The sequence below is a fragment of the Populus euphratica genome, unplaced genomic scaffold (genome assembly GCF_000495115.2).
Source record: "Populus euphratica unplaced genomic scaffold, PopEup_1.0 scaffold2367.1, whole genome shotgun sequence".
NCBI lineage: Eukaryota > Viridiplantae > Streptophyta > Magnoliopsida > Malpighiales > Salicaceae > Populus > Populus euphratica.
In genome coordinates, this window is record NW_011502221.1 from 1,141 (window position 1) to 14,435 (window position 13,295).

The 13,295-nt window shown below is 33.4% G+C and overlaps 1 protein-coding gene across 2 annotated transcripts; it reads right to left on the reverse strand.

Annotated features, from left to right (window-relative positions):
- Positions 1–5,185: 5,185 nt before the first annotated feature.
- LOC105118972 (NADPH--cytochrome P450 reductase-like) lies at positions 5,186–12,728 on the reverse strand. Of its 2 annotated transcripts, XM_011017037.1 has the most exons (19): positions 12,558–12,728; positions 12,218–12,527; positions 11,193–11,252; positions 9,777–9,853; positions 9,617–9,674; positions 9,430–9,513; positions 9,312–9,348; positions 8,861–8,930; positions 8,510–8,704; positions 8,337–8,429; positions 7,461–7,686; positions 7,288–7,371; positions 7,018–7,169; positions 6,830–6,926; positions 6,510–6,659; positions 6,341–6,418; positions 6,130–6,252; positions 5,928–6,041; positions 5,186–5,648 (listed from the first exon to the last, which is right to left on the reverse strand). In XM_011017037.1, the coding sequence occupies exons 2-19, from the start codon at positions 12,515–12,517 to the stop codon at positions 5,568–5,570; spliced, it is 2,079 nt and encodes a 692-aa protein (XP_011015339.1). In that variant the 5' UTR covers positions 12,518–12,527; positions 12,558–12,728; the 3' UTR covers positions 5,186–5,567. The 2 variants fall into 2 exon arrangements, with proteins under 2 accessions (XP_011015339.1, XP_011015338.1); XM_011017036.1 differs by having other exon boundaries at positions 12,218–12,728.
- Positions 12,729–13,295: the final 567 nt, after the last annotated feature.

Consider the following 13,295-nt stretch of genomic DNA (forward strand, 5'->3'; position numbering starts at 1 on the left):
CAACTGGTCTGGGAGTCATTAGCTGAAAGCTCGTTACATGGGTTAAAGATGCATGATGTTTTAAAATTATATGTATATATATTTTAAAAAAAAAAAAGAAAAAAAAAGACAAAAATAATAATCCCAGCCCAAGGAAGTTAACCTTAAACATTAGAACAAAAATTTAGTTTTCTTCCAAGAAAAGCCCCATAATTATGTGTTGATACATTGAGCACAAAAGAAAGGTTTATGAATATCTTGTTAAGAGGTATTGAGCAGATATATAAATTTAATGAGAGTTTGTTTATCTGGATAGATTAATGGAAGTTAAATGATGAATACCTTGCTTTGTGAAATTTGCAAATTTGTTTTCTATTTTAACGCTTTGATTACTAGGGACTAGTAATAAATTGTTTTTCTATTTTACGCTTTGATTACTAGGAACTAGTAATAAGCTGGTTGGGGGGTGTGATTAGTACTTAAAAGTGCATTTTTATCATGGTTTTATATCATCATTTTGCACTTGAAGTATCAATAACTCCTTAACCAAAGCATGTTTTATAATAATATATCTAATAATATAAGATACCTTTAATTTGTGGTAAATGTTCATTTTAAATGCAGGCCTATCACATAAATGAAAGGATTGATTGATGACTTTAAGAACTTAAATTGCAAGGATAAAGAGATGGTCAAACTATTGATTGACCAACTACAATCTTTCATTCCTGTAATTGATCCTTCCATGAGTCGCATAAATTGGTCAACTAAGGAAAGCCGTAAAAGGCTTAGATTGGATTTGAGCCTTTTGGTTTTATTATTTTGTTTTGTTGTTAGTTTTATTTGTTTTCGTGTGTTTTAGGTTTGTCAGTGTTCGTTATTTCAGGTGATATCTTCTATACTCTATCTTTCCACCTTTAAACATTGAGGATAATGTCTCATTTTGGTTGGGAGGAGAGGGTAGTAGTTGATAAAAAAAAAAATTATTTTTCATTTCATAAAGCATGTGCATAATTGTTGTTACTAGGATGGCAGAGTAAAGGAGCTCTTTTGTTAAAGTGACTCTTGAGACGCATCTTAGTAATCATTCTTAACAAGGTCTATTATAATACTTCTTGAAATATTCAGGTTTACAAACTCTCACATTGTTATCACTCAATTCTGCTCATATACTTATTTAACATGTATTTTTAAACCTTAATTTACACACACACACTTTAACATATGATTGTGGGTTGCATATTGGATTATTACATTATTTATGTTCTTTTGTTAAAGGTAACAACTAAGGGAAAGGGATTGTATATAATTAAAAAAAATGATAATAATAAAAATATAGATAAGTTTGGTTTCGTAGCCTCCCTAACCTAAGCAATTAAGCCCGAAGGGGTGTTTTAACACCTAATACCCTAAAGTCAACTGACTTGGGAGCTATTGGCCCAACGCTTGTTACATGGGTTGAGGAGAAAAACTTAAGGAAATCAAACATTGCACTATCTACATATCAGTATCTACGACCCGAGTTACTAAGCTCGTAGGGGTGGCTTAACACCTAATGCCCTAAGACTAACTGGTCTGGAGTCATTAGCCAAAAGCTCGTTGCATGGGTTAAAGATGCATGATGTTTTTAAATTATATGTATATATAATTAAAAAAAACAAGAAAAAAAAAAGAAGACAAAATAATAATCTCAACCCAAGGAAGTTAATCTTAAACATTAGAACAAAAATTTAGTTTTCTTCCAAGAAAAGCCCCATAATTATGTGTTGATACATTGAGCACAAAAGAAAGGTTTATTAATATCTTGTTAAGAGGTATTGAGCAGATATATAAATTTAATGAGAGTTTGTTTATCTGGATAGATTAATGGAAGTTAAATGATGAATACCTTGCTTTGTGAAATTTGCAAATTGTTTTAACGCTTTGATTACTAGGGACTAGTAATAAGCTGGTTGGGGGGTGTGATTAGTACTTAAAAGTGCATTTTTATCATGGTTTTATATCATCATTTTGCACTTGAAGTATCAATAACTCCTTAAAAGTACAATTATTTTCGACCCCGGTCTTGCCGAGTTATTTATTACTTCGACACTCCTACACTTGGGAGAAGACATCAATCTTTTCGTCGTGTCATGTACCAAGTGTTATACAACATAAACCTACATTAGTCATTTAACAAGCAAAGTATTAAAGAGTGAACAAAATAACAAATATAAAACATGTTAGTATCAAACATTAAAGTCCATGTTGAGTTTATACTATATTTATTCTTACACTATTAGTGTAAACTTTTCACCTTGACATAATAAGCTTAGTTAAACATAATGAAAGAAAGAAAAATAAATAAACAAAATAAGAACATAAATAAGATAAAAGTTAACTAAGTAAAGGAAAGGAAATAAAAGGCATAAACTTGATATTAATGAAAAAAAAATATAAGTAATACAAAGAGAGAAAGCAAGAGCATGATCTTGATCTGGAGACCAAGATGCCTAAATGCATGGCAAATGCCTCCTTTTATAGGCCAAAATTGAGAACTATTGATTTGATAACTAATTGATAAGTGGGTGGCCAACTCTTGACTTGGTGATAATCCTTATCTTTTTTTTTCTACCCAAAACGTTATCGATAACGTTAGAATTGGAACCACTTAAAACATGAAAGTTGTAGGAAATTATCTCAGCTTTCATGAAAAAAAATGAAGGTCATTTGGACTTCTAGAACTCTAAATATGGGCCAAACACTAAACAGTGCTCAGGTTGTAGGATAGATTCAGACTTCTTTGTTGTTGTTATAATTTGGACTTGAAAATGGTCTTTTTAAATCTTGGGCTCCATATGAAGGTTGTAGGCATATGTCTTACCTTTCCATCCATATAAAGTAGACCTATATCCAAGATCTACAACTCCAGATATGACCCAATTATAAAATAGTGTTCTAATTTGGACTATACTGACATCTCTTTTTCTAAATTTGGCTTTCTCTTTGTCCTTTTAATTTCAGTTCTTAAACGTATCAATCAATCCTTTCATATATGTGATAGACTTGCATTTAAAATGAATATTTACCATAAATTAAAGGTATCTTATATTATTAGATATGTTAGTATAAAACATATTTTACTAAAGGAGTTATTGATACTTCAAGTGCAAAATGATGATATAAAACCTTAATAAAAATGCACTTTTAAGTACTAATCAAGTATCAAACTTGTTATTACAAAACATGTTTTAAGTACTTCAAGTGCAATATGATGATATAAAACCTTGATAAAAATGTACTTTTAAGTATTAATCAAATACCTAACAACATTTACAAGTATTAGCATTATTCGAATAAGATAACTATTGTAATCATGTTAACAAATTATAATCCGATTGGAACCTGCTTTGTGTGTGGTTTCCAATTGAGTAATAAAAAGAGTTTATACTATACTTGTTTGAAATACCATTAGTGGATCCTCTAACCTTGATATTTTTTTTAATCATTGTTTCATCCTCACATTAATCTTATAATCTCAAAGTCCTATTTAACTTCTTATTATTATTATTATTGTTTATGAGATCCCACATCAGAAGCGAGCGTCCAAAGTCAGGGCCTTATAAGCAGTTCCGTTACTAATATGTTAGATGCGTTTTAGGGTCATACGTGGCTGCCAGGAACAAAATTGTGAAGGGGACCTGGGTTAAAGCCCGGAAATAGGTGGACTAGGAGGCCGAAAACGGACAATATCTAGCATGTTGGGCCGAGCCGTTAGATTTGGTTTCAGAGTCTAAAATAGCTCATTTTAAGGTGAGGGGATTGTGATATCCCACATCGGATGTGAGCATCCAGAGCCAGGACCTTATATGAGCATGCTCACCATGATTAGTACCTCGAGTTCATAGGTTTGCAACCCAATAAAGGCTCATTAAAGTTACTTAGAAAGATCCATTATTTAGATATTTATCTTCCATTTAGAACATATGTTTTAGTTAAGAGTTTGTTTTGATCCAAAATCAATGTTTTATAACCATTTTAAGCATTAAGCTTGTGATAGTTGATTATTAGCGGGGGTTTATTGATTTGCATCCCAATAAAAATCCATTAAGAACATTTAGAAAGATTACACATTGTTTTCTTTACTGTAAAATTCAGCAACCATGATATTTTAAATAAATTTGTATATTGTGTAATGCAATATATATATATATATATATATATATATATATATATATATTGAAAGAAAAAGCAAATTTAACTTGTAAATGTATAACTAACCTTATGGTGTTTAAAAAATCAATGAGTTTTAATTTAATTTTCATCACTTTATATTTTAAAGTATAAGATTATCTTTGAATTAAGGTTTTTATCCATAGCTATATTTTAAATTTTTTAGATTATTTATCTATTTTACTGTGAGTGTCGGAGTTTTTATACCATAAATTTAGCATCAATTACTTTCTCATTTACCCCAGCAAGAGCAGACACCCATAGACTGACTAGAAAGCTTCCAGCTAATGAATCGCCGGCCTGCTGCTGGAGAGCTTAATTGGATAGCTGTTACTTTTGTGATGGAAACTTTTAGCCATGGGTGTAAAAATGCTTGCTAATTTTCTATTAGAATGCTTTCAAGACAGAAACCAAAGGGGAGAATCTTTTAAAGATATCCGAGACTTTCCAGACAAGAGGTACATGAGTTGTGTTGTAAAAGATTCAAAATTACTTTCTTTCCTAAGACGTTAATTTTACAATAGTTAAATTTTAACCCTAGATTTAAAAAATTTAAAATAATAAAATAAAACTCATAAAAAGATCAAAGAGTTCGTTCCACTTGTGGCTCAAAACCCTCAAACAAATGAAAAAAATAAAAATAAATTAAAGGTCCCAACAGCTTTTAAAACACCTAAAGCTACGCATACCCAAATGAACCCTTGATCTTGGCAAGCTGACTTGATTATCACTCAATCTTTGAATCAGTATAAAATTTTTGACATGGACATCACTCTATACGTCTTCATCGAAATTAAATATTTTTTTCTTGCACGATGGCCGAGTCGATGAAAACATAAAAAGAAAAACAGAGAGGACTGCAACCTTGCCACCCAAGGTGCCTGCCTCAGTTACTAAATTTTACTTCATGAGAGTTAGCTCAGCAATCAGCAAATGTCAATAAGATTAATTCACAAGTATTCACTAAAAACAAAAAAAAACAAAAAGGGGGGAGGGGGTAAATTTTAGTAACCGTTTTGATTTTCAAAAACTGCAAGTTAAGCTTTATTTCTACCTTAACACCTGGTAACTAACTACAAGCTATTCCCTGCTTGAAGATCCCATTATGGATACAGCAGAGACTAAAAGGATCCTATTCAAAAAAAAAAAAAATGAAATGAAATGTGATAGAAGGCAGGCAGGAAGACATCATAATCGAAGGTTCTAGGGGAATCAGCTTTCAGATTCCCATCCTTGTGAAATCCTGCTGAGACTCCATATTCCAAGAGGGTAGAGAAGAACCAGTGAAAGAAGCTTGAATAGTAGATGAATGAATCAATGCTATACTCGGTGAGGTTACAGCAACCAAAGGCAGATTCAATGTGAGAATGTTGCTATCACCAGACATCTCTTAGATACCGTCCTTCCATTTGGAGCTTCTTCACCATAGACTCGGTTTTCGATGCGTCCAGGCCTCCCTGTAACACAAAAGCACATATTTCAGATGCATAGTGTTCCTCACATATAAACACATGCAACAATGGGAGAGAAACACAGTAAATTCAAATGAAGGGACCAAGGTGAATCACAATGGAAGAGCTGGACATGAATCACTGGCACTTAAAACAGTGATATGGTTACTGTATTGTGCATGCATGGGCATGATTTTCCTGGTGCTGTGCTTCATAAGGGAAGCAGCATTGAGAAAATAATAGCGCCAAAGGTGACAGAATATTAGCACAAGTAATAACACGTACCTGCTCTTGCACAATTGCGTGCAGAGTCCTATGAACATCTCTAGCCATACCCTTGGCATCACCGCACACGTAAAAATAACCTCCTTGAGAAATTATAGTCCATATCTCTGCTGCCTGCATATGTTAATGAAATTAATTTAATATGTAAAAGGTATTTGACTAATCAACCACCACCTAAATTTTGCAGTCTACAATTACTTACTCTATCCACCATCTTATGTTGAACATATTCCTTCCGTGGCCCCTCCCTTGAAAATGCAACTATCAACTCGGATATCACAACTTGCTCGACAAAATTATTGAGCTCATCCTCATATATGAAATCCTGCAGGCCATAGAAATTGGAAATCAATGGGAACAAATTCGTTTTGTATCAATTATTATCAAATTAGGAAGTATGTCAAGGTCTAAACCATTCGGCGATTTCTGCATCCAAAGAAAAGCAGAGCGGGACCAAGCTGCACACCATCCTCTTTCAGCGCTATTCTTTCCTGGAGAAATCAACAAATAAATTTTCTTCATTTTATACCAAAATAAAAAATTAAAAAAATACTCCCATCAGAAAGCAAATCCATCCCACACCTGTAAAAATCCTCTGAAAGGTGCCAATCCAGTACCAGGACCCACCATTATAATTGGAGTTGAAGGATCTGCTGGTAACTTGAAATTAGATGTTCTGGTGAAAATGGGAGCCCAACTACAGTCATAACTTTTCTCCAGAGGAACTGCATTCTGTTGTTTTTTAATTTTTTATTTATAGTTTTTGAGAGAGTCAGGGGAGGGGGGATACAGCAAGATATTAGATTTTCCAAGATGCTATGCAGAAATAATCTCAAACACTAAGGATAGTACAGAAAGAGAGAGAGTGCTGTTCTGTAAAATATAATGGAGGCTCTCAATACCTTCATCCAAGTTGAACACACCCCTTTGTGAATTCTACCAGTGGGAGTTGAACCATATACTAAAGCACAGGTCACATGTACTCTATTGGGAGAATATCTGCAGAAAAATATCAGGATACTATGTTTTTATAATTCAATCAAGAAGATAATTTCACATTTCAAATGCTCAACATGAATAAATAGATTACCTAGGAGAGGATGAGATAGAATAGTAGCGAGGCTGTAGGCGAGGAGCCACTGCAGCAAAAAAGACACCAAGGGGAGGTTTCGAAGATGGGAACTCAGCCATTACCTCGAGAAGACTTCTCTGACTTGACATGATCCAGTGAGAGTATTCATTCTGGAATTTTTATTTTTATTTTTTAAAAAAGAACATATTAGATGAGCAGGAATATACAGAAGACATCAAACAGAGCAAAAAAAAAAACATCAACAAAAAGCATGGATCACCTACTGACCTTTCCTTGCGGTGATGATAAAAACTTGAGTCTATCTGCCTCGCTAGGTTCACTGGCATGAGCAGCCAAAGCAAGCAAAGCAGCCTGACAGCATAATTTCCAACCAACAATAGATAAATCTAACAGTAGAAACAGAAAATAAACCTGAACAAGAAAACACGTGAAAATATCACCTTTTTAGGAGGGCTCAAGAGATCTGCAAAGCATGCCAATGCAGTGTGAAGTGTGCAGGGACATGGAAAAGGAGGCGGCAATGAGCTTCCAATAGCTGTGCCATCCTCATTATCAGCATGAATAGAAAACAACAAATCTAAAGGTTTATCTAGCAACTTCCCTGCTTCTTCAACAGTTTCATCACTATTCTCAGCATACACCCCCAAATGGTCTCCAGTTTCATATCTGAGGAGAGAAGTCAGCAAAGAGGCTGTTACTAACACTAGTGTGCAAACTTAATGGCAAATAAACAAAATACCTTTTTTCAAAATGTATACACAAAAAGGAAGAAAGAAACCAGTATGGTAATAAACGAATATTACTATTACAACACACCAGAAAACTCCAGAAAATATCACTCTAAAGAATTCAAAAGAAACCACCAAGTATACCCACCGAAAAAGTAGTAAAAAGATACGTAAAGAAAAGAACAAATACTAGAGCTACGTGACACCACAAATCTCAAAATAAGAAAATAACTTTTTGAGGATATCTCTTTCCTGGGAATATAGCATCTTTATAACACACACAATAAATAGAGCAAAGAGGGGCCCACACAAAGAAGTCCAAATTCATCCTATGCAAAGAAAAGATTTGTAACAGGTAATACACTTAATTTCCAAATATCCCAAGATCAGGCAAATTATTCATACAAGGAAAATTTCAGGACCTTTGTAGCAAACAAGACAAGAAGCCTTTGGGCTTCCACTTAAGCGTCAATGGGAAGGTTAAGTTGAGATAGGTCTTGGACCACAAGAAATTGAAAAAAAAGGAATTTGTAAAGGGATATGAATTATTAGATTAAACGGAGAGTAAAAGTATAGAGATGAACTTACTTAATTCCAGTCCCTGTGATGTCAAATTCCAGATGTATGCAACGCCGGTCAGACTCTGCTTTGTGAAGCTCTTTTTGGACAGCAACATTGACTCTTCCAGAAAGAGGGAAAACACCAATTTCAGCAATAACAAATCAGTTATGATTAACACATCCTATACCTTAGTTGATTACCTGCATGGATGGTGAATATCAAAAGACACATTCCCATTTGCCAAGTTTGAGCATTTATCCTCAACAGATATTATAGAAGGATCATGAATCACTAATCGATATTCAGGTATTGCAGCTGTATAAGGAGTAGATGGAGCATTCACATCATCTTCATCTCTGAGCAACAGGTCTAGCTCAGGCCACAACAATTCTTTCCTGAAAATAAAAGGAACAAAAACAGATGCCAATTAGGTAAATTGCACCCAGGAAGCTCCATCCATCCAAAGGAAACAAAAAAGGCAATTTCAGCTAAGACAGCAATTGCAAGACACTCCATCCACTGAAACACTCAAACATGAACATGTTGCATACCAAGCAGAAAAATCATCCTCTATGCATTGATCATCGTCGCCAAGACCAACAGGAACGAGACGCTTTCCTCCTATATCAATCACAAAGGAAAATTCTACCACATTCAAAATAATACACAACATAAAATACTCAAAAAGAAGGGAATGAAATGAAAAACATTGCCAACCAGAGCAAGACACAAAAGTTTGACATGCACGCATTGAATCTACAGGACATGCATCTAAATCAAATATCCAAAACAAGCATGAGAACAGAATCAGAAAGCAATGTCATCAACAACTTGAACCATAGGGGCACTGAGTTGCAAACGGCAGAATTGGTACAACACTTAATATTTTTTTCCTCAACATATCCTCCAAAAAAAAATGAGAAAATTTGATGTACTGCTACATTGCAATGAATTAGATTCAAACTCCATAACCTTAAGTCAACGAGAATAATTGAAATATACCTTGTTCACAGAGCAGGTCATCAAGCACCTTCGCTATCTGTTTAATGAACAGTGTGTCATCAGTTATTGCTTACTTAAAATGAAGTCTGAGAGGAAAACAAATCCAGCTGGTTTTTACCTTATTAAAATGTTCATATTGACGGTTACCAAGACCAAAAACACCATAAGAAAGCTGTTGAAGCCAGATTTCCCTTTCATTTCCCTGGAAACAGAACACCATAATTGTGGGACATTTAGCTAGAAATTCTGGTAAAACAAAGCTACAGGCATTAAGCTCATATAGGCATTGTAAGAAAGTCACCAACCTCAGTAAACCACTTATAAAATCTCGCAGCGTTATCAGTTGGCTCTCCATCTCCATAACTACATTGTAAGATTCAAAAAATTCAACGCCATTTTTTTAAAAATATTGAAATACATGACCAGCATACAACAAAGTACCATCAAGAGTACAATTATTCTTACGTGGCAACCATGAACAATGCCAAAGTCTCTTTCTTCAATTTTTCTTCGTATTGATCATCTTCCATAGCATAATCATCCTGATTCAAGCCACAAAGAACACGAACATATGCTATAATTTCTAAAGAAGCCAATTCTCTCATGTAATGCTGCAATCAATGCCACTAGATCGTTGACCCGTATTATGTTGCGGGTCAGATTTATTTTTTTAAACATAAAAAATATCTAAGTGCAGCTAATCTTTTTCTAATAGAAAAAAAAATTCAAACCATGTGGGAGTCGATCTAATGTGACCCAATCAACTCGATGAGTCTAAAGGCAAGCTAGATGATTGGTAAAAACATAGTTTAATTCAAAACAATTTTAAATTGACATCTTTTTAAAAAGTATTAAGACAACAACATAATAAATCAACTCAGGTTGAACTTTCAAATTCACAACCCAGGTCAACCTTTCAAATTCACAACCCAGGTCATGAGAGAGTAACCCTACGTAAAGCAAATCAAAATAAATTACAAAACTCAATTATCAATCTGAATTAACCTGTCAAATTTATAACTCAAGTCATGAGACTATTATAACCTTATAGAAAGGAAATTGAAACAAATTATGAAGTTTAATTCTCAATCATCCCAAAATTGATGGAAAAAATGAAAAAAAGAAATCAATTTAAAAAAAAAACAAAAAAATGACCTTAGCCAACCCGAATTAACCTTCCAAACTCATGACTTGAATCATGAAACTAAGATAACTTTAAAGAAAGTAAATAAAAAGAAAAAAAAATTGAGTCAACCTGGATTAATCTACCAAGGCTACGACCCATGTCATTAGATTGAAATAACCCTATAAAAGCATTTAATAAATTCTCAATAAACTCATTGTTGAATGATGAAATTGAAAAAAAAAATCAATATAAAAAAAACACAATTAAATGACCTGAGTCTACTCAAGTTAACTTACAATACCCATAACCCAAACCATGAGTCTACTCAAGTTAACTTACAATACCCATAACCCAAACCATGAGACCGAGGAATAACCTCATAAAAAACAAACCAAAGCAAATGACAAAACCTAATTCCTAATTAACCTAATGTTGAAGTTGTTAAAAAATTAAACTCAAAAAAATGTCAATAAAAAAAAAAAACTCGAATGAACTATGTTAACCCGCCAAATCCATAACATGGATCATAAGATTGAAATAACCATATATAAAGCAAACCATAACAAATCATGAAACCTGATATCCAATAAACTAAATGTTGAAGGATAAAATTAATATATATATATATATATATAGAAATTTTAAAAAAAAATATTGCAATGAATAGCATTTTAAGGGATGATACATAGTAAAAGAACCACCTCTTATTAAAAAAAACAAATTAATAATTTGTGAAACAACTCTATCCAACATACCAGGTCAAACACTTTAACAGCTGCTTTCTCATATCTTGCTTTGACCTCTTCAGCTAAAGCCTATGATAATAGCATTAATTAGTAAAAAACTACATTAGATAAAAGTATAATAGTGCAAGGTAACACATTAAATAACCACATCAAAATGAAGATAGAATGCTCATGCGGGGAGGTTATACAACTGCTCCGATTGTTTAGAATTGAATATATCGGAACAAATAACACATGTAGAGGACAAAAAAGTGTCTATCTCTAATGAAAACACCTAGCACAGTGACTTGGCAATAGCTCCATGACAAAACATGACCACTAGGAGTAGAATTCAATTCCAGCACTCTCTTGTGACTACCACTGTAGATAAGATGTGAGGCTCCGACATCTAATAAAGCTCAGTCCTTAAATTTCTCACGGAGTCATTATCAGCTAAAGTACCTTGAATGTGATCTGCCCACTGTTTATTTATTATTTTTTAAAAACAGGCATGTGATCTGCCATGCTTTAGCACCAGCTGTTGCCCCCATTGAAACGTCTAACATCACAAAAGTTCATCTACTATGATTGTATATCATAAACAGTAAAGCTTTGCTAAAACTATGAAAAATGCCACCCTTGGTACCACAAGACAGCAAAGACGTAGAAAAGCGGTTAGCATAAATGTTGATGTATCATCAAAACCAATCAATCAAAAACTACTGACAATTCAAAGAGATTAAGCTAAGTACCAAATATTAGCTGAAAAATAATCCAGCTTCTCTCTGATTCACAATAAAAAAAATAATAATAATTACTGCTGTGCAAAGAAAACCAATAAATTAAAAACCCACTTTAACGCAGCTAGTCAAAAAACGAAAAGAAAAAAACAGAGGATAAAACAGAGACAAACGATCAAGATTACAGAAAAACAACAGGATAACCATCAGCCATTCTTTTTTAATTAAGACTAAAAGCAGTTAGATATAGCTTTTAATTATGATTATGATTCTAGATCAATCTGAATTTTAGATAAAATAATTGTCATTATTTACCTTAGCAAAACCCTCCGCAGTTCCGGTCTGAGTCCCATAAAAGATGGTAACCTTAGTTTTCCCACCCAGAGCCTCGGACTCATCCTCCTCGTCCTTAATTGACACTGACTTAGGAACCACCAACGGCTTGACGTCTTTGCTCCGATCGGACGATCTCTTCAATACAAGCACCACCAATCCAACTAGAGCAGCAAACGACGTGGTAATTATCACAACAACTGAGTCGGACAGCGAGTCGCCAAAAGATATCCCTAATAATGATTCAACGAACCTAACCAAATTTGAACCACTTGAACTCATCCTTGATTAAGAAATTATCGCAATTTTTTTATGGTTTTAATGAGTTCGATTTGGTTTAGTTGTCTTGAAACGTGGTCACTAGCTCTCTCTCTCTCTCTTTCTTTCTAGAGTGAACCCTAGAAGATGGGGGTGGGTGAGCAGGGAGAGAGAGGGAGAGAAAATGAAGGCAGAGAAACAGGTATACTGCTGTCTTTAATGTGGGACCGACTAAGTCACCAGCGATATTTAGGAAAAACAAACGAGAGGCTAGTGTGGTAGTCATTGTTTGACACTAGTACAGGGTAGAAAGTAGAGAGCACAGGCGTTGACAGCAGACGGGATTGCTTTCGTGTCTTTTCGTGCCTTTTTCATCGGTCATAAATCTTTCACAGTCGGGAGGTGACTTTACAATATATGCTACATTTTCTATTTGAGAAAAACTTAAACTAATTATTATATTATACAAAATATTAAATTTACGTTTATGATTAAACTGGATTAAAATCTTTTAATTTAAAAGTCAGTAGCGTTGCATGTTATAATTATTTTTTAAAATATTTATTATTTAAAAATACATTAAAATAATATTTTTATTTTAAAAAATTTATTTTTAATATAAGTGACACTAGCAAAAAATTAATATCTTCCTTCAAATGCAGGATTGTCAAAATAATAAATAACCCGGCAAGAATAGGATCAAACCATAGATAGGTTAATTATAAATAACAATAATATAACAATAACAATAATAATAATACTACTAATAGTAATAATAATACTAATAATAGTAGTAGTAATA